Below are 20,475 nucleotides of genomic sequence, written 5' to 3'. Positions count from 1 at the left end.
CAGAGCCTTGGCCTCCTCAGCTGTAAAGCGGGCACTCTGGAGGGGTTTTGCGAGAATCTGGATGCTCAATAGCAGCGTCCTGAGGCTGAGGGAGCCGCAGCCCCCAGTCAGGGCGACACTCAGGCAGGCCCAGAGGGCAAGAGAGGCTGGTGTGTGGGGGTCTCTTCTCTGGGGAACCATTATCCCAGTTTGGGGCAGTGTGTGTGACCCTGAGGACGTCAGAGTCCTCATCCATAAAACAAGGCTAATACGACACCATCCGTGCACTGGGTGGCCACCTTCAAGGCCCTGCATGTCCGTGGGGGACACGGGCGCGGTGTCAGAACACCGGGAGGTTCCCCGCGCCCAGCCGCCCTCCCCTCCCCTCCCCTCCCCTCCCGCAGGGCTGGGAACCATCCCGCCCGTCCCCCGTCCGCCAGCCCCTCCGCGGAGGCGGCCCAGGAGCTTCCCGGCAGCCCCCGGCCCCGGCGTGGCCCCGCCGCCGCCTGGGCCCTCCCCCCGCATTAGCTCTTAAGCTATGCAAATAGACATCGGAGGGAGCCCTGTTTAAAGTATTTAGACGAAATGAAAAAAGGCTTTCATCGGCACTAATGAGCCATTCAGCATGCCTCCCCGGTGGATTCGCTCCCGCTCCCGCCTCCTGGCCTGCGCCGCCCCCTGTGGCCCCTCTTGGGATTGGAGGCCCCTCCCCGCAACCCCAGCCTGGGACTCTCAGGGACCGCCCCCTGCCCTTCCCCCCCTTGCCGGGGCCCAGCAGGGTGAGGGCAGAGATGAGGGCCTACGGGCCCCACCCCCGCCAGATCGCGATGGGGTGGGGGCGGGGCCCAGCCTGTGTTTAGAGGAAGCCGTAAGGACCGGGGCCTCTGCTAGCATCCAGCGAGATAGGTGTTCCCGTCCCTGCGTATAGATGGGGAAACTGAGGCTCAGTGAGGCCCAGAGATCTGCCCAGGGTCACAGTGCTGGTGTGCAGTGGAGCTGGAGTCATTATGCAGTGTCCCTGCCTGGGGAAACTGCTGTACCAGGCAATGGTGCCACCTTAGGGCCAGCTGGCCTGTCCCCTCAGTGCTATTGTTTCTGCAGATCTTTCTGTATCAGTCAGCCACAAAGCCTTGGATTCCAATCCCAAAGCTATGCCCACTATTTGTGTGACCTGGGCAGGGGGCTGCCCCCCCTTGAGCCTGTCTCCTCACCTGTGGAGTGAAGACATACTGGATTTAGGGAGGATTCATCTATTGACAGACTAAGCTGTCACCCACCCCGTCACAGCACAGGTGGGTGGGGCTGCCTGTCACTCTGGCAGGCCCTGAAGAGAGGCCAGGCATTCTCCCTCCTGGGAGCTGGGCACAGGGACTGGTAGAGGGAGTGGCCCCAAAGTTCTGGGGTGAGTTTGGGCTTGATCCCCGTCTCAAGGCAGCACCAACTCTCAGCATGGGGGGAGGGGCGTGACAGCACGTGGGCGCAGGGGGAGCTGGAGGGATACAGCGGGCCAGGAGCCCACTCCTCTGGGTTCCGGAGGTTAAGCTGGCCCAGCACTGGGAGAATGAGAATTTAATGGGATCCATTTATTATCCCATAAAAGTTAATGAGTTTATTCTGGAGGTTCCCTGGCCCCTTTCAAGTTTTAATAGGGGATTAGTGAGGGCCTGGTCTCTGCAGACCCCTATTATCCCAGAACCCAAGGGAGCTGTGAGTGCTTGGGCCCCCCAGAGCCAGAGTCTGGTCTCCACAGTGACAGTTCCACTGGGCCCAGCCCTGCCCCCTAGACTGAGGGGCTCAGGTAGAGGCTGGCAGGGCCACATAGAGCCCCTGAGGTCTGAGGCCCCATTCTAGAGGCTTCTGATTCCATGTGCTACTGAAATAATTAGCCCCACATGCCCAGTGTCTGAGGTAGGTTTGCTGCTGCCCAACTACTGTTACTGACAGGGAAGGCGACATAACCCTCGTAAGATGGGTGGGGAAACTGAGGCCCAGAGCTGGGGTGTGGCTCATCCAAGGTCAGCCAGAAACTATGGCAGAGCCACAATGGACACAGACACATCCTGTCTCCTGTGGTCTGGAGCCAGGCGGCGGGGGCTGGTAACAGCTGCCGTTGGCTTACTCGGTGCTCACTGTGTGCTAACATGCACTCAGCAGCCCCTCACATGATTCCCCATCCTTCCCTCGCTCTGGGGAAGTATGGGTCATTATCCCAAGAAATGATGACATTGGGGCCCAGAATGGTTGCACAACTTCTCCAAGGCCACACAGCTAATGAGTGGCAGAGCCTGGGACTAGAGCCCAACGCTGGGCAGCTCCACAGCTCGGCTCCATCCACTGCTCCCACTCGCTCTCAGCCGTCGTGCCTGGGGCCTCCTATCTCCCCACCAACCTGGATGCCTGGAGCCCTGCAGCCTGTGCTGATGGGGAACAAAGTCCTGGTGGTGTCCTGGAGGGGCAGTTGTTGGGGTGGGCACAGGGATATACTCAAAAGGACCTTGTCATTGCCAGAGCAGGTGGCTTCCCCATATTTGCCCCATTTGCTCACGTGATTCCACCCTCTTGCTGTGGCTTCTCTACTCCTTGTCTCTGCAAACCCTCCCCATCCCTCAAGGCTCAGGTCCTGCACCCCCTCTGGGGAGCCATCCCTGCCTGGCCCTCCTCTTGACCTCCTGGGGGCACTTCCTGATGGGCCCCCAGCACACGATGGCTGTGTCCATGGGCAAGGTCCCAGCATTAGGCATCTCTCTCCCCATTTCTCTGCCCACAAATACTGACCCCTAGTGCTAGGTACAGTGAAGGGTGGGCTCAAGCAAGGCACACAGTTTCCAAGCGCAGATTCTGCCTCTCTGCACACTCAGAAGGCATCCTGCTCCCCAAAGTGCCTGGCTGTTGGCCAGCAGGGGTGGGCAGAGGAGGGCAGCGGTGTGTCCTGCGGGGAGAAGATGGGCAGCCAGCCCTTGGCAGTGCCCCAGCACAGCCCCAGCTGGCAGTTGATGGGGAGTGTCTGCTGGCACAAGCTGGTGGGTCCCCTGCCCCATACTACCCTCCCTTCCCCTGCCACGGACCATCTCCATCACACCCTCCTACCACCCTCTCTTTCCCGGTCACTCTGGGCAGTCCAATCAAATTTGGATTGCAAATATGATCGGGGGCCCCTCCTCTTGGCCAGGCTCCAGGCGAGGCAGCAGCTGGTTCCCGGAATCCGAGCCCTCGTGGCCTTGGTGAGCATCTCATCCCTCCCTCATTTATCCAGGAGGAAACTGAGTCCAGAGGGTTTTCACACAGAAAACCTGGGGCAGGGCTGGGACTCAGGATGTTGGAGCTTAGAAGGCATCTGGCCCAGCTGCTCTGAAAAGTGAACCCTCCGTTGCTTCTGGGGCTATCTGCCATCTATAGGCATGTCTCCAAGGACGGAAAGCTCACTGCCCCCTGAGCTATCCTACGGAGGGGTGGGGGTAACTCTCGGCTTTAGCATCTTCAAGGTTGGGGTCTTATTGCCAGATGGAGGGAGCACGGGTGGAAGTAGTGGGCACCGGCCAGGAGCTGGGCCACCCCATCCTGGTCCTGCCTGTAACAGGCCGGGTCCCTCTGCACATGTCATTTCCTTAACCTGAGCTTCCATATTCCCACCAGGAAAATGGAGAAAGTATCTACGGGCCCAGCCAGTTCTCACATTCCAGGATCCGGTGAACCATGAAAGGCTCTGTGAATAAAAATATTGAATACTACTGTTTACTGAGCATTTACTACCTGCCCAGCAACCTTCTTTTTCTTTTTTTTTTTTTTTTTTGAGACAGAGTCTCATTCTTTTGCCTGGGCTAGAGTGAGTGCCATGGCGTCAGCCTAGCTCACAGCAACCTCAAACTCCTGGGCTCAAGTGATCCTACTGGCTCAGCCTCCCGAGTAGCTGGGACTACAGGCATGCGCCACCATGCCTGGCTAATTTTTTCTATATATTTTTAGTTGTCCAATTAATTTCTTTCTAATTTTAGTAGAGATGGGGTCTCGCTCTTGCTCAGGCTGGTTTCGAACTCCTGAGCTCAAACAATCCGCCCGCCTCGGCCTCCCAGAGAGCTAGGATTACAGGCATGAGCCACCGCGCCCAGCCTCTTTTTCTTTTTTTGTTCCTGAGATAGGGTCTCTGTTGCCCAGGCTGGAGTGTAGTGGCATTATCATAGCTCACGGCAACCTCAAATTCCTGGGCTCAAGAAATCCTCCTGCCTCAGCCTCTCAAGTAGCTGGGACTACAGGTGCATGCCACCATGGCTGGCTAATTTTTAAATTTTTTGTAGAGACAGGGTCTCACTATGTTGCCCAGGCTGGTCTCGAACTCCTGACCTCAAATGATCCTCCCGCCTCAGCCTCCCAAAGTGCTAGGATTACAGGCGTGAGCCACCACCCTTAGCCCCTAGCAACATTCTAATGCTTCATCAGAATTTACTCAATCCCCACAAAAACTCTATGAGATGTGAACTTTTACTATCCCATTGTATAGACAAGGAAACTGGGTACCCAGGGAAGTGCAGTCCCCAAGTTTACCAGTTTGGATGTGTCAGATTCAAACAGCCCTAGAGCGGCACTGTCCCATAGAACGTTTTGTGGTGATAGAAATGCTTTATATTCTGCATGTCCCAAAATGGTAGCCAATAGCCACACATGGCTATTGAACACTTGAAACGAGGCTAGTGAGAATGAGGCACTGAATTTGAAATTTTATTTTACGTCAAAGAGTTTGCATTTCAATAGCCACGTGCGGTCAGTGGCTGCCATAATGGGAAGTGCAGCTCCATAACCTGACCCCTCAAGCCCCGCAGGATTCCCCACCTCTCAGGAGGGAAGAGCCTGGGGTGGGGTCCTGGAAAAGAGTTAAGATGGGGTGTCTGCTCCCCTCCTTTGGGGCCTGGGGTAGGGCAGGGAGGGATGATGACTGTCACCCACTGATGATGTTTGCTTCCCAACCTTGGCGCAACACTGGTGTTCTGAGGGTTGAGTGTTTGACGGGCAATTTGGGAAGCTCAGATAGAGCCAGTGTGAGGGACTTTATGGGTGGAGGACAGCCAGGAACACTTAGCCTCATGTGATTTGCCCTTAAGTGATTTGGCCCAGGATGGGGCCAGGGTGCGTGGATGCTCCATGGGAATGCCTGCTGCGCCCTAATCACTTGCCCCAGCCTCACTGCCCAGTGAGCAGCACAGAGGGCAGGGTGACTGGCCTGGCTACTACCCCAGGGCTCCTGGGACAGTCCTAGAGCAGCTGCCTGGCCTTGGGGCAGGCATTTACTGAGCACCCCACTATGGGCCAGGCATATACTTCCTAAAGAGCTGTCTTCCACCCACAGTGGCAGCCCGTTGTGTTTGGAATCAATATTTTACATTCTACATATGGAGAACCCGAGGCTGAGAGGCAAAGCGAATCATCCTAGTTCATACAGAGGGAAAGTGGCCAATAAGGGTTGAACTGGGTCTGTCTGTTCCAAAGCCTGGGATCAAAATTTCCACTACATTAGTTGCTGCTTCCTGGCAACATGTGTGTGTGTGCATGTGTGAGTACGTGGGCATATGTGTGCACATGAGCCTGGGCATGTGTGTGTGTGTGTCCAAACACATGCATGGGCCACAAGTCACCACCATATGTCCTTGCCCATGGACGCCACACCTGGAACCTGGCTTCACACAGTCCTCAAGCCCAGGAAGGCCGTACTCTCCAAAGAAGGGACATGTTTCTCCCCAGGGTGGCTGCTGTGCCCCCTCCCTTTCACTCTGTCCCCTTCTTGGACGCCATCGTGACCCTTTGCAGGGCCTCCGTCTTGGACAGCTCCTCAGGATCTGGGTAGGTGGGGGAGGGGAGACGCTAGTCTGGGCCAGTCCTTTTTGCCCCACTGTCATCTCTGTCCCTTGAGGCTGTGACCAGGGGCACAGGGTAGAGGGAGCTCCTGGCTAACTGCTACGTCCTCTGCTTTCCAATTTAAAATCTAATATGGTCTCGCCACTGCAGAGCTGGGGGCTGGAGAGGTGATTAATGAGGCCTCTGCTACAGCGTCACCTGCGGTGCTCTACACCTTCCCCTGCAGCCCTGTGTTCCCCCCTCCTGTCTGCCTGCTGGCCCTGGGGACCTGGGGGCCCTAGCCCTGCCTGCTCGCAGTTCCTGGGACTGGGCAGGTGGGATAGGAGCTGGAGGCCTGAGTGGGTGTTAGGGGGAGAAAAGGAACTGACTTTGGAGGCAGGCACAGGAGAGCTGACCCCAGCCCCGGGGGTGGGCTGGAAGGAATGGGAGGAGCAGCAGGGGCCCCCCCTAGTGTCACCCCCCTCTCACCAGTCTGCCAACTAATCAGTCTGCTGTACCTCACCCTGATTGCGCCAACTCCCAGTAACATGGCCGGGGCAGGGGTCTAGGTAGGGATGGGGGTGGGTGCTGGGCTTCCTTTCCTCCCTGGAGGGGGCTCTGTCCAGCAGCTCATTCTGTCCACCTGCTACCCCCAGGCCCCTTCACCTGCCTGCTGTGTTAGGCAGGGGCAGAGGAATGAGGAGCTACCGGCTGGTCCCAAGGTGGAGGTGTGGCGTGGGTGGGCAGAGGAATGTGGCCCTCAGCTGGGTGTTCAGGGCACAGTCCTCCCCCAGTGCCAGCCGCTTCCACCACCACCATGTCAGCAGCAGAGCCCGTATTTCTCGGAATGGAAAACCTTGGAAATGTCAGCAGGGATGAGGAGGGCTGCGGAGGCACGAACTGCATTCTCCCTGGAGCCAGTACCAGGGCCAGCTCAGGACAAGGGTTGATCCAGGGAGGAACAGCCATTCCCTGCATCCTTTTCTCCCCTGTGTGGCTCCAGATACCCACCAAGGACAGTCCCTTTTAGCCATGGAGCCCGGCAAGATGGGGCTAAAAGGTGCTAGGGCCCCAGACCCCCCCACCCACCCAGAGGTTCAAAAGCCAACACCATTGAGGCTATTTCCAGCACTTGTGTCCACTTCTGAGCTGAATCATCAGTCTGGTAGCCCCAAGATTCTGTGGTCTTTGGGTCAGATGAAGGGGCTTATTCTGTGCCCCAGGGCCAAAGTCACCTCCCTGACCTTGTGACCTTTGCCCTGTGGCTGTTTTTGTCTGCTGTATCTGGGAGGAGCTGAATAGGGGAGCTTAGCAGGGGATGGAAGGGCCCTGAGCCCAGACCCCTGGGCAACCCTGGTGCTGAGGGAGGCTCTGGCCACTTCCCATCCTGGAAGCCTCTAGGGTGTCTGTTCTTCGCTGTGGAAACCGAGGAGCCTAGTGAGGCCTTGTCAGAACCCTGGCTCCTGTGTGGAGGTAGCTCTGCCCTGACAGGCTCTGTGACCTTGAGCTTGTCCTGCCCTCTCTGGGCCTGTCTGGTTTTTCATACAGTACTTGGCTCCTGACTTTTTAGAGAGTCTTTGGGTGGGTGGGACAGAGTCATGGCCCCTCTGTTGTCGGTGCCCAAACCCAGAGGCTGATGGAGCCTCCAGGTGGGAAGGGGCTTGGCAGGGTGGGGGACTGTGCTCTGTTGAATTGCCATTTTCCTTCTGTGTGCACTGGAGCCCATCTCCTTGTCGCCATCTGCTGAGAATCTGGAGGGCCAGGCTGTGTGTGTGTGTGTTTGTGGGTGTATGTGTGCATGTGTATGCATGTGGGTGTGCGAGCATATTTGTGTGCATGTATGTGAGGAGGGCATCAGGTGGGAGTGGGGGATGGAGGTGTGAGAAGAGGACCCAGAGAGAGCTCTCACATTTCGGGGCACCTACTGTGTGCCAGACTCTGTGCTGCCCCTTCACCTACCCTGGCTGATTAATCCTCCCCGCCCACAGGTAAATAAATGGGGTCAGAGAGCTGACATGACCTGTGGGAGGTGGGCTAGCTCTGCCTGGGAGGTAGACCCTGGGGCATTCCTGCCCTGCTGAGCTCAAGAGACAGACAGATGCAGGAATGAAAGACTTCTGAAAGCAAAGCCAGCCTGAGCCCAGAGGCCAGGGCTGCCTCCCTCCTTGGTCCCTCAGTTCAGGCCCTTTGGACTGCCCTACCCTACCCCCTCCCAGCTGGTGCCAGTTTCCAGCAGCTGGGGCAGTGACGGGGGTGTCCGGAGCGGAATGAGCTGCAGAGCTGGGCTGCAGCAGGGGCCTGAAACCCCTCTGGGAAGTGCAAGGGCAGGTCCAGCAGTGCCTGGGTGGGTAACCTCATCCAGCTGTGCCTCGGTCCTCTCCACGCCCTGACACTTTGAGTCCCTCTCTGCCTATCCCATCTTCTTCAGGGGAGACCCAGGGGTGCCAGCCTTATTTCTAAATGGCCTAGGGAGGAGTCACTGAAGGCCCGGGCTCTGCCCGTAGGGACTTGGTGAGATTGGGGTGGGGGGACAGGGTAGAGGGAGGGCAGCCTGGGACCTTCTCCCAGCCTCAGGCAGGTAGGATGGAGCTTAACCTGCCCCGAGGTGTGGGCCCTGCACCTGTGAGCTACCCCAGGCTGCCCTTGCCTCCAAGGCCTGTGGGATGGAGGGGAAGGGGCCTCACCTGCCCAGCACTCCAGCTCAGGAGGCTCCCGAGGAGTGGCCTGTTCCTCCACTTCCTAAGCAAGCCTGAGTGGGGGAGAGGAGGGGTACAGAACTGCTAAAAATAGCAGCAGCAGTTCCAGCTATGAGTCTCCTTGAGGGGTCAGTGAAGCCCAAGATTGGGGAAGAAGAATGGAGTGGGCTACAGGGAGGGGAGACCAGCCTGAGCTGGGGCCTCCTGTGCCCACACCCAGACCACAGCCCTAGGATGCAGGGACAGAGGGTACAGATATGCAGGGTCATATGGACACAGACACCACAGACAGGTGAATAAGCCAGGCAGAGGTGCACATGGGCACAGCTACCTGCACATCTTGGGCTGCTTCTCCTCCATATGGGCCCAGCTGCACAGTCCCCAACCCCTCAGGGCTCTCCCTTGCCTCAACCTTGCTTTGACCTCCAAGGACCCCACCAAGCTGGGTGTGTGGACACCTTGAGTAGAGAGCACTGCCTCCTCCAGTCTCCTCTGCATGAGGCCCAGGGTGGGGAAGGCCCAGGGGGCACCAGAGGTGGCATCAGGGATACAGGCACAACACAGACCAGAGTTAGGGCACCACCCAGTGGCTGGGCCTCAGGAGCACCACCCCGGCCTGAGCAACAGGCAGCTGGGGGGGGGGGCATGGGAGAGATGTGATTGGACCCAGTCGGGCAGGAGTAGGGCTCTACCAGGACATGGTTGGGCAGTGGGGGAAGGGGAGAAGGAATTCTGGGTAAGGAAACGCATGGACGACTTCTCCTGTGTGCCTTGTTTGATCTCACCTTCACACCTTTGCCTGGAGATGTCAGGGGCTCTTCAGTTCTCAAAAGGTGACTCCATCTCCCACATTTCCTCTAACCAGCCAGAAAATAGGGCCTCATGACAGCAGGGCCCTGCCAGCTGCTGGGCCAGATGTTTCAAATCACCAGCACATCTCTTTGCTGGATGCTGATGACATCTAAGACAATGTCCATCGAGCTGCCAGCTAGGGTGAAGACTGGCTTCAGCACCCTGAACCCAACCTTCGTCCCTCTGCTCTGCCGGACTCACCCCCCACCCTGCTGCAACAGCCCAGGCCTGAGCTCCTGGGGCAAATGATTCAGGCTCCCCAGTGACTTCCTTTGATTCCGACGCTGTTCCTTGAAAGAAGTAGGACAGGGACAGGTACCATAAATTCCCAAGGAAACTGAGGCACACAGCTTGCCCAAGTTCACCCAGCCAGAAAGAACCAGTACTGGGTGTAAATCCTGGGGGCCTGGCTTCCTGACCAGCTCCTCTTATCATGTTCTTCCTTTGGGACTGCCCCCTCCTCCCTGAGGCATAACTTGGCTCCCCACACTGCCTGACAACGCCTCCCCCCACCCCAGGCTCTGGGACTCCGTAGGCACCTGCTGGATGGTGGGACTCAGGCCAGACACTCAGCAGGTGGCTGCTAGGGGCACAAAGGAGCTGGTGCTCAGCTGCTGGGCTGGGAGGGAGGGAGGGAGATGCTGTGGGGAGGAAGGAGGGCTCTGGGCTGGAAGTGGGGGGGCAGGGTCTGCTGCCTTTAACAGTCAGCAAACAGCATGCAAATGAGCATGGGGGGCTCAGCGGTTCAGGCACTCTTCACAGCATCCCCCAAGTTCTGCCCTGGCAGCCTGAAGACCAGCTAGAGGGAGGGGCCGGAGAGTAGAGGGAGGAGCGTGTGGGGAGGGGAGGAGTGGGGGACTGGGAGAGATGCTGAGGTTGATGCCAGGGTGTCAAGATGCTGGCTGGGCCCCGGGGGACAGTGTGGCAGGAGGGGGTGGGCAGGGAGAAAGAGCAAGGGAAGGGTATGGGGGAAAAAGGGGAGACCCACTGCTTGGATTCTGCAGCACATGCAGTTTGGTGGCAGGAGGTGCCCTGCACCCGCCTTGCCTTGTTGGGGGTTAGGGGCGCACCAAGACCCAGCAGACATGGGAAGAGTTGTGAGGGAGGGCACCGTCATGGCCTAGTCCAGGGACCCTAGAGGCTTGCTAGGCCCTCACAGACCCAAAAGGCGAAACCTTTTGCTACAAATGAGAAACTGAGGCCCTGAACAGCCCCCAGCCAGGAGTCTCCTCCTATCCCTCTGAAGGCCAGAGTAGTTGGATCATGTGGGTGCTGTTCAGCATCTCATCTGTATCTCATTCTGTTAAAATCAGAGAGTTGCTGGTCTGGCTGGAGAGGTAGTCACAGATGAGCTTATCAAGAAGGGAGGGCTGGGTTCGGTGGCTCACGCCTGTAATCCTAGCACTTTGGGAGGCCGAGGCAGGAGGATTGCTTGAGGTCAGGAGTTCGAGATCAGCCTGAGCAAGAGCAAAACCCCCTCACTACAAAAAAAAAAATAAGCAGGATGTGGTGACTTGCACCTGTAGTCCCAGCTACTTAGGAGGCCGAAGCAGGAGGATTGCTTGAGTCCAGGGATTTGAGGTTGCTGTAAGTTATGATGACACCACTGCACTGTAGCTTGGGCAACAAAGCAAGATGCTGTCTCAAAAAAAAAAAAAAAAGGAGAAGGGAGCTCCCCTCCAGACTGGGTGCCTTAAGGATGGGGATTATGTTGTATTCCTGCCTATCAAAGCACCTGGTAGGGTTGAATAGAGGGTTGTTGAGTGGAGAACAAATGGGTGGATGAAGGATGGACAGGCTAAGTTCTGTATGGGTAGCACTGGGTGTTTGGAAGACATCTGGGCTGGGTGGTTAGGAAAAGGGGGATGAGAGAACTAAAATAAGCAGAAGGACCCAGGACAGCATTCCAGGTGTGGAGAAATGGCTGAGTAAAGCTGTAGAGGCTGGACCAAACAAGACATGCACGGGGTCTAGGATTCACCCCAGCATCCTCACTGCGTCTCCCCATTGCCCCCTTCCCATTGTCCACTTGGTTCCTGCTCATCTCCCAGCAGAACTCCTTGCTCCTGATAGACGCAGCCAGGACCTCCCAGCCCACTCCCTCCCTTCCTGCCTGACTGCCTGACTGCCTGCCAGCAAGGCTGCAGATTGCAGCCAGAGACCCGGAGACCCAGATTGTTGTTGGAGAAATGGCAGGTTTGTGGATTGTTGTTGGAGCAGTGGCAGGTTTGTTTGCTCCAGAGCCCACGAGAAATCTCAACAATCAATGGCCAACAACACTCTGCCTGAGGCTGCAGCATCGATCCTCCCTTCCCAGGGCTGGCGGCTGAGGGGCAGGTACGTAGGTGGAAGGAAGCTGGGGCCTGTTCAGGCCCTCCTGTATCGGGGCTGGGCCTCAGGGAGGTTGAAGGGGGTGGAGTGGGGCAGCGCAGGATGCCAGGAGAGGAGTGATTGGTCCTCTCATTCACCAACCCCCAAAGGGTTGGACAGTAAGAGTCACCCAAGGTCACTGACATCTGGCCCAAGACTTCAGGGAGCACAGTTCACCTGACTCCCAGCCCCACGCTCTTTTCTGGCCTCTAAGTTTTAGAAAGGATGTTTTATTCCTTTGCCAGTAAGGACTAAGCAAGATGAAATGTCCCTAACCTGCAGCAGTAAGGACTGAGAACAGACATCAACAGAGAAGCAACTGTCATCACCAGAAATGTGCCAGAAGAAAGTTAGGGGCTGGTTATGTCTTGGGTCTGTGTAACATCATGGATTTGAACTTGGTCTATAAAAGGCAGATAGATAATAGCTTCTATTGCATAGAGATGATAAGAGGACGAAATGAGCTAATGTATATAAAGCACTTTGTACAGTACCTGGAACAGAGTTGGTACCTAATAAATGTTTGTTATTATCCTTGCTGTTATTATTATTATTTGGGTAGTGATTCTCTCCTGGGTCCCCATCTACCTGTACTGAAGCTCTGCCCTAGGAAGGAAGAGTGGACACCATGCTGGCTGAAGCTAGGTTTTGTAAAACGGGCAGGCACTTTGGAATAGCCTTACTACTTATTGGCAGTGTAGCCCCAGGGTAAATGACTTAATCTCTCCAAAACTCAGTTTTCCCATCTGTAAAGTGGGGATAACTAATCTTATTGTGAGTATTAAATAGAAAAGGCATGTGAAAGGCTTGACCAGTGAAGGCTGGGCCCTGGGGGTCCTGGGCCAGGCCTCATACCTCAATACATGTTTGTGGAATGACTGAATGAAAGGCGGGGATAAACTCCAGGGCCTGATCTTTTAGGATCTGTGGACCTGAATTGCTGTGGTCCTCAACGATTCTTAGGCCTCCTCCTCTCCATCGAAGGGCACGTGGGCTCAGAGCTCCCCATAAAGTTTCATGTTGGTCCCTCTAAGCTGCTTGAGTGTGTCTGAAGCTGAGATGGATGAAGGGGCTATGAAGCCAGATGATATGGCATTGTCCCTCGCTTACCTCTGTCTTTAACTTCCCACAGGGCAACCCTCTCGCCAGCAGGGGTGTTGTGGGAGGGAGTCAGGAAGCCTGGGCTCTGGGCTTACCTCTCCCTGATATCCACCTTTGCAACTCTCATTAATTTATTCAACATGTATTTAATGTCTGCCATGCTGGGCTCTGTGCCACTGGGAACACAAGTAGCGCTAGCATTATGGGGTGACTAGGGAGAGGCTTTAGCCACTCAGAATGGCCATCAGCACCCCACCCCCAAGCCACCTCAGCCTCATGGCCTGACAGCTTAATTTGTAGAAGGGAAAAACTAAGTAAAGGCTATAATTTACAGTTGGGATAATTGCCCAACTGTTAGGAAAGGGAAAAAATCCTAACATACAATCTATATAAAAATAGTGTGCTTGCTACGCAAACTCAGCTTCAAGATGCGGTCCCAGCTGCCACGGGCCCACCTCGCCTTTCTAACCAAGCAGCTGACCCTCAGCTTCTCCGAAATAGGAATTCTGGAGCTTCCCCAAGGCACAGGGGCTGAGAGAAACAGATGGGTGTCCTCTTCTGTGAGTTCAGTCTTGCTGCTGGGGAGGAGTGTCAGCAACTAGGCTCTGGTGACCCAGCAAGATGGGAACCTTGGCAGGGGAAGCTAAGGGATAGCGGGGTGGGGTGGGGTGGGGTACAGAAAGGTCCCCTGACCCAGGCTGGAGGACAGGTGAGGCTCCCCTGAGAAGCTATGCTGTAGCTGCTCCATAAATACGTACTAAAGGATTACAGGAAGTCCCAGCTAAGTTAACACTGGAAGCATGAGGTAGAGAGAGCCCAGTTGGCCCAGCAGGGGAAAAGAATTTCAGACAGAAGGAATGACATGAGCTCAGAAGCTGCTGCGAACTTGGCTAGTTTGGAGAACTGAAGCTGAAACTCCTTTGGCCTGGCTGGGTGAGTTGGCTTCCTGGAATTGCTGCTTCCAGTTGGAATTGGCCTGGGAGACCTCCTAGTGCCTGCTGACCCCCTCCCAGCTGGCATCACTGTCTCCTCCGAAAGCCTCTTCCATACAGAACCGGCTCCTGCACCCCGAGAGTGGTTCAGTAAGCTGGGGACCAGAAATCTGCAGGACTCGACAAGACCTCTGAGGCCCTGAAGTGCTCCCAGGCCTGGCAACCTTACATTGAAGGCTCCAGAAGTGGAGGCCCAGAGAGCGCAGGGCATGCCTGAGGCCACATGGGAGCCAGGCTCTTAGCCATCGGGGCTGAGAGCTTCCTTCACTAAAGTAACCCCTGCTTATAGGCCCTTTTCTGCACCCACTTTCTTCTTTTGGGGAGATGGTGGAGTACTGAACCCTGACAGCTCTGCCCAGGTGGGGGCGCAGCATCCCTGAGCTGATCCTACCCTGGCAGTCGGGGCCTGGTTGGGCTAGGAGAGGTGGGGAGAAGGAGGACTGAAGGAGGCTGGAGGGAGGGAGGGGCTGAGGAGGCAGGCTTGTCATATGCCCCCCATATTCAGGCCGCCATGGTGGCGGTGGTGGTGGTGGGGAACAGAAGCCCAGTTTCTAATTAAGCAAGCCCAGTCCCTGTGTCTTCTTGCTCCCCATTAGCACCCCACGGTGTCCCCAAGGCATTTTAAGCTGCCACTCTGTTGAGGAGGCCGGGATGGCCGCCAGGGCCTGCCAAGCTTGATGAGCTTCAGCCTGTGAGGGGCAAAAAGCCAACTCAGACTTCCCCTCCTGCATGTGGCAGTCTCTGGGTCCTCCAGTCTCCTCAGAAGCCCAGGGATGCCTCCTGCTCGCCATGCCAACCTCTGGGGCTCTGAGTGAAGTCCAGGCTCTTTCCCATGGGGCCTTGGCCCCAGCACCCCTTCCTGACACTGAAGTGCCAGGCTCGGGGACAGGGGGCAGGGCCTAGTACCAATAGCAGCCCCCAGACTCAGGAACTGTGCTGGTAGAATCCAGCACCTACCCAGGAGTCTGCAGGAAGCAGCAATTACCATTTTAGGTTAAGGCAGCCCTGCTTTGTTAACCCTTGTGGCACTGGGGCTCCTGGAAGCTAAGTCGTCCTTCCTCTTCCCTCCTTCTTCCTCCAGGCCTGGCCTCGAAGACACCACCCCCCAGTTCCTGGCAGAGTAGGCAACCCAGACTTGCCATCCCCAGCCCCCTCTTCCTACCACACTCTCAAGTGGAGCTCAGAGAGGTGGAGCAGCAGGTCCAAGGTCACACAGCCAAGGAGGCAGCCTCTTTCCCAAGAGACCCAACTTCACCCCAGTCTTAGCTGCTTCCACCTTCACAATCTCCCCAGGCCACATTCACACACGCAGAGTTTAATTAACTTTATTGATATTCAGAAATTAGGAGAATGACTAAAGGTAATTGCTCATTAAAAATCATTAAACTTACACAGCAGGCCCAGGCACGCGCAGCCCCTCCCACACCGCCGCCTTCCCCCACTGTGTCAGGATCGCCCAGGAACCGCCCACAGGTGGCGAGGACACCCTATTGGCCCACAGTACCCCTCACGCCTGAGGCCAGTTGTGCCCTGGAGGGTGCAGGAGGGGATAGGGGATGGAGCCTGTGGGTTTGGGCCCCAGCCTCGCACCCTCCCGCCCTACCTCCGCGGCTTCCGCCTACCCGGCCTCCTGCGGCTTCTGGGCTTCGCCTGGCTGCATCCTGCGCCTGCATCCCGCCTATGAGCAAAGCTCTGAGGGCCTTGTCTTGAGGCCACAAGGCCGGGAGGCTGAGGGACACTCGACTCTGGCCGCAAAGGCTCACAGCCTGAGGCCTTTGCTCCTCGAGGGTCGCCTTTGTACAGCAGAGGTGCCCAGGAGCCCCGAGATGGCGGAATGCACTGCTCCCCAGTGGGACGACGAAGTATCCCAATGACAGGGACCTGCGGCCCCGCTGAGGAGGGAGGGGCCACCAGGCCACCCAGCTCCCTTCACCCTGAGCTTTGGTAGTTGGGGGCCGCTTCCTCATCTCCCTTGGGGAACAAAAATAAAGGCTTTCCTCAACAGTCAGACCCCTACCCACATACCTTGGGCGAGCGGCCCCACGGGCACTGGAGATCCCGGCGGAGCAGGAACACTGGCCAGGGACACCCAGAGTGAGCAGATTCCTCCCAACACTCATACTCACACTCCCGGTGGGGCTCGTCAGCCTCTCAGCCACGCCGGCCTTCCTCCCGGATACCCAGTCTCACTCCAGCCCTGCAGGGAGCTCTCTGGCTGAGGCTGCAGAACACACTAGTGGCCTCACACCCTCCTCACACCCGTTCACTGCTGAGCCCTCACCCAACATTTGGACCTCCTGAAGTGCAGGCACACTGGGACCTGCTACTCCAGACACGCAGGAACCTGATTACACTCACCCAGACCCATGCACCCACACAGCAGGCCACAGACTACATGCCAGGGGACATACACAGGCCCTGTGCCCCTGGGGAGCTGTCCAGCGCCAGGATGCCAGACCAAGACCGGTCCTGAACTCCTAGGGGCATGCCCGGCAGCTGGGCCAGGATGCAGGCTACTCCTCCCCCATCCCCGTTGCAGGGGTGGGGCTTGTGGGACTCTTCCCCCAACCCCCAACATTAACACACGGTTCCGAGTTCCCAGCGCTGCTGGAGGAGCCCCAGTGGGCAGCCAGGTGACAGGGTGAGAACACTGGGCTGTGTGCGAGCGGAGCTAGAGGCTTAGAGGGGGACTTCTGCATCCCTGGGGCCACAGAAGAAAACTGACATCCAGGGGCCCAGTCTAGCCCTGGTGGTTCTGCCCTGACCTCGGACCAGGCCTGGAAAGACTGAACTCAGAGGTTAGAAACTCCACCTTCTCCCCTCTCCACAACAGGCGCTGAACCATGTGGCAAGGGAGGGCAGGTCCCAACTCCAAGCGCGGTGCCGGCGACCCCACGAGCCGACTGGCTGCAGCAGGAGTAGGACCTGGGCGTCAGTAGCTTCAATGAAAGCTTGTTTGAACTGGGACGCCAGGTCCAGAAGAAACCTTCCTTCTCCGGGGCGCAAAACCCTCATCCTCTCCCCAACACTCCCTTGCTGCCCACTGCATGGCCAAGCTTCCCTCGACCCTAGACCGATGAAGTTGGGGACCAGACTCCCAGAGGGGAGGCTGGCGGCCGCCGGGTGGGGGACTTGTCCTCCCTCCACCAGTCTGCTGCCATGGGGTGGACGGGGGCCGGGCAGGACGGCAGGCCCAGAGGGAGGCAGAGATTCAGGCGTGTGGGGTGTGTGTGTACAAGGAAAGGACTTCGGGGAGGACAGAGTCTCTATCCCAGGACCAGCTGCTGCAGCCCAGGGCAGAGCGAAGAGCCGGATAGGGGGCCCGGGACTCTGCGAATTTCTCCCTAGAATTGTGTTCTAGGTTTCGGCTCTGGCGTGGCAGCGCCAAGACGGAGGGAGGTGAGCGATGTCCCAACCCCGGGTCTAGCCGCCATCTGGCTCGGTCCCTCCGCAGTGAGGACGCGAGAGGCCCCGGAACCGGCGGCAAAGTCGAGCGAAGTTTGGCGGGCGGCAGGCGAGGCGGGACCGCGGGCCGCCAGCCAGACCGTCCCTCCCGACTCGCCGCCCCGCGCCCCCCCGCACGCGCCCCGGCGCCCCTAGACGCCCGGAGTGTGGCGAGGTAGCGCGCGGGCGAGCGCGTGTGTGGGCAGGGGGTGGCGCGTTGAATTGCAGCAGAGAAATCCCATTAGATCTGGGGAGATGATTAAAGGCGAGGTCTCGGCCGGGCGCGGATGGCGGGAGCCGCGGCAGCTTCCCGCCCGCGAAGCCCGCGCCCCGCCCGGCTCGGCCGGCTCCGGGGACAGCGCAGCCGGCGGGGCGCGATGCTTGGGCTGGGCAGCCGGACGCGTGGAGCCGGGCGCCGGGTCCTCCTTTCCCACCCCTAGAACCGCGCTCCCGCCCCGGTCCCGCCGCCGGACGCCGGGGTCCCTTACCGTGAGCCAGGAGCGCCAGCAGCGCGGGCAGGAGCAGCAGTGCTGCCGGGCGCATGGTGCTGGTCGCAGCCGCGCCCCGGCCCGGGGTCGCGGCGGGAGGGCGCGAGGGTCGGCGGGGCGTGAGCGCTGGGCAGGTGCAGAGCCGGGTCCGGCCGGGCAGAGGGAGCGGGGCCGCTGCCGCCACCGCCGCCGCCAGCGCCTGACAGAATCAGCACCACGGCCAGCGCCTGGCGTCGGCGCCGGGGATCGCCGCGCGGGGCTGGGGGCGGGGGCGCGGGAGGAGCGGCTTACCGTAAAGTCTCAAGCAAAGGCGCAGAGACCCAGCGGCAGGAGCACAGGCTCCCGCGCCACCGCCAGCTCAGGGAAAGGACTGCCCTACTAATGTGGGCACACGGCCCCCGCCCTTCCGCGCTGCCCACGCCCAGCCAAAGCCTGCCACCCTCTCTCCGGTTAGCAGCCTGCCAAGGAGGTGGGTTCTATCCCGATTCTTCATGAGAGCAAGCAACCCTCTCCCCATCTCTCTCCACCCCATCCTGGTACCTGAGGGCGCCAAGGGTGACCTGGGAAGACATCGAGAGTGAGGCAGCTGGGAGGCTCGCGTGCCCTTGTGGCAGCTCCGTCCTGGGCCGATAATGAAGATGGCCTTTGAGCGTACAAAGGACAATAAATTATTACTTTGCGTTCAATAAATGCCAGGGCTCCAGGCAGCTGCATCAGCAGCAAACTGTGCTCACAGAAAAGCTTAATTATCCTGATATTATAGTTAAAAGCCAGTGGCACTTGTGTCCTGGAGAGACATTCTTCACTTGGCAGGAGGCAACCCAGGCCAAGCTGTGGGCAGCTGAAGGTAGCATCCTGGGTCCCCATGCAGCCCTGGATCTCCAGGCCCCTGCCTTGGCCCCTCTGCAGGACCAGAGAAGCCAAAGTGACAGTCAGCACAGACCCTTCATGCTAATCCCTGTCCATTTTCCTGGAACTGGTGTAACAAATGGGACAGTCATGAGGCAAGGTTCCCTGGGGCCATTTTAGATAGAGATTTGCAGGATACCCAGGAGAGTAGCCAGGGAGGCTGTGCTATGGAAGGTATGGAAAAATATGCTTCCAGGGCCCTGCCTGGGCTAAAGAGCCCCGATGAGTCACAAGGGAGCAAGGAGACAGTCACGGCTGTGCCATCCCTGGGCTGCTCTTTAGACCGAGGGGTCCACGGATGGGCTCACTTGAAGAGCTTCAATGGGCGCAATGGAACATGACCCTATGGCTGATGTTATTATTTATTCCCTGTAGAGGAAGAGGAGGGCTGAACTCCCTTTGGCCCCCTGGGAGAAGGGCAGCTTTGTGTTTAGTTCTTTTCACATGAACTTGACTCCTCCGCAAAGCCCAGACCCCAGTCATTGTCCAGTGCCTTTCCTGACCTCATCCTGGAAGCAGGTGGCAAAATTTCTACCCTTAAGTCAAATTTGTTAGCGAGTCTTTGGATCCTTTTTTTTTTTTTTTTTTGAGACAGAGTTTCACTCTTTTGCCCGGGCTAGAGTGAGTGCCGTGGCGTCAGCCTAGCTCACAGCAACCTCAAACTCCTGGGCTCAAGCGATCCTCCTGCCTCAGCCTCCCGGGTAGCTGAGACTACAGGCATGCGCCACCATGCCTGGCTAATTTTTTCTATATATTTTTAGTTGTCCAATTAATTTCTTTCTATTTTTAGTAGAGACGGGGTCTTGCTCTTGCTCAGGCTGGTTTCGAACTCCTGAGCTCAAACAATCCGCCCGCCTCGGCCAGAGAGCTAGGATTACAGGCGTGAGCCACCACGCCTGGTGGTCTTTGGATCCTTTTGAGCTCTGGAGTCTTCCAGCTCTGCTCATCGGATTCCCTCCAGGTCCTCTTGCTGGGGGCTCTAGGGAGCCACCTTGACTGCTGTACAGAATCCCAGGCAGCAGGCAGGTGGCGTGTGGAATTAGATGCTGGGATTTCTGGACAGGCGTTTTGAGAAGGGGAGGAAAAAGAGGGCAGTGGCAGAAGGAGGGCAGAAAGTGGGAGGAGTTGATGAAAGAACCAGAGGTGAGGAGAGGAAGCCAGGAAACAAGGCGCAGAGGGGAAGGAGAAGGAGAGTTGCCGACAGAGGAGAGAAAGAGGCACAGGGTAGAAGGTTCTGTGGCTGCCAGAAGTTTAGGGACTACTGGCAAGTGTCATGGGATTCCTCCTTTTCTCCTTGAAAGTATTCCTGGGCTCCTCTAGTGTCCTTGGGTCCTTCAGGACTAGGCAGCTTGGGCAAAGGGGGGTGAGTCATGACTTAGGGATACACCTTGTGTGCCAGGATGATTCATGGGGACATGGGAGCTGGTGGCAGGCTTGTCTGATTCTCCTGGCAACTAGGCTTCTTGGTGGGCTGGGCACTACCTACAGGAAGGGCAAGCAGAGCCATCTGGGATCTTGCCACATGACCCTCCCTAGGCAGTCAGGAGGGGTCCAATGGGGACTACAAGTCCCAGAATACGGCACTCTTCCCTGAGCTCAGAGAGTGGGCTTGTGTTGCATGATGGGACTAATAATGCACCTGCGCTGTCCCTCCCTCCGAAGGATGGTCAACATGGCCTCTGTGCAATGGGTTCCCAGTTAGGTTGAGGCAGAGCCTGGGCCAAACTGGGAAGCAGTAGAGTTCCCGTCAAACACCCTCTGTCATACCCTCCGAGAGGCCTATTCTACCCAGACCTCGGCATCACCCACAAATTGAGGACA

General features: G+C 57.7%; 1 protein-coding gene across 3 annotated transcripts in view; it reads right to left on the bottom strand.

Moving 5' to 3' along the window:
• Window positions 1-18,360, bottom strand: part of SEZ6 (seizure related 6 homolog (mouse)) — a 45,471-nt gene extending 27,111 nt beyond the window's left edge. For 2 of the 3 annotated variants that reach the window (XM_012648305.1, XM_012648306.1), the window contains exon 1: window positions 17,746-17,993. In XM_012648305.1, coding sequence (XP_012503759.1) covers window positions 17,746-17,800 — 55 coding nt within the window. In that variant the 5' untranslated portion in view covers window positions 17,801-17,993. Of the gene's footprint in view, window positions 1-17,745; window positions 17,994-18,285 lie in introns of those variants that run through there. The other variant, XM_012648308.1, reaches the window with a different exon arrangement.
• Window positions 18,361-20,475: the final 2,115 nt, after the last annotated feature.

This window comes from Propithecus coquereli, unplaced genomic scaffold, assembly GCF_000956105.1.
Source record: "Propithecus coquereli isolate 6110/MARCELLA unplaced genomic scaffold, Pcoq_1.0 Scaffold281, whole genome shotgun sequence".
In the NCBI taxonomy this organism is placed as follows: Eukaryota; Metazoa; Chordata; class Mammalia; order Primates; family Indriidae; genus Propithecus; species Propithecus coquereli.
This window is presented reverse-complemented; position numbering and strand designations above follow the sequence as displayed.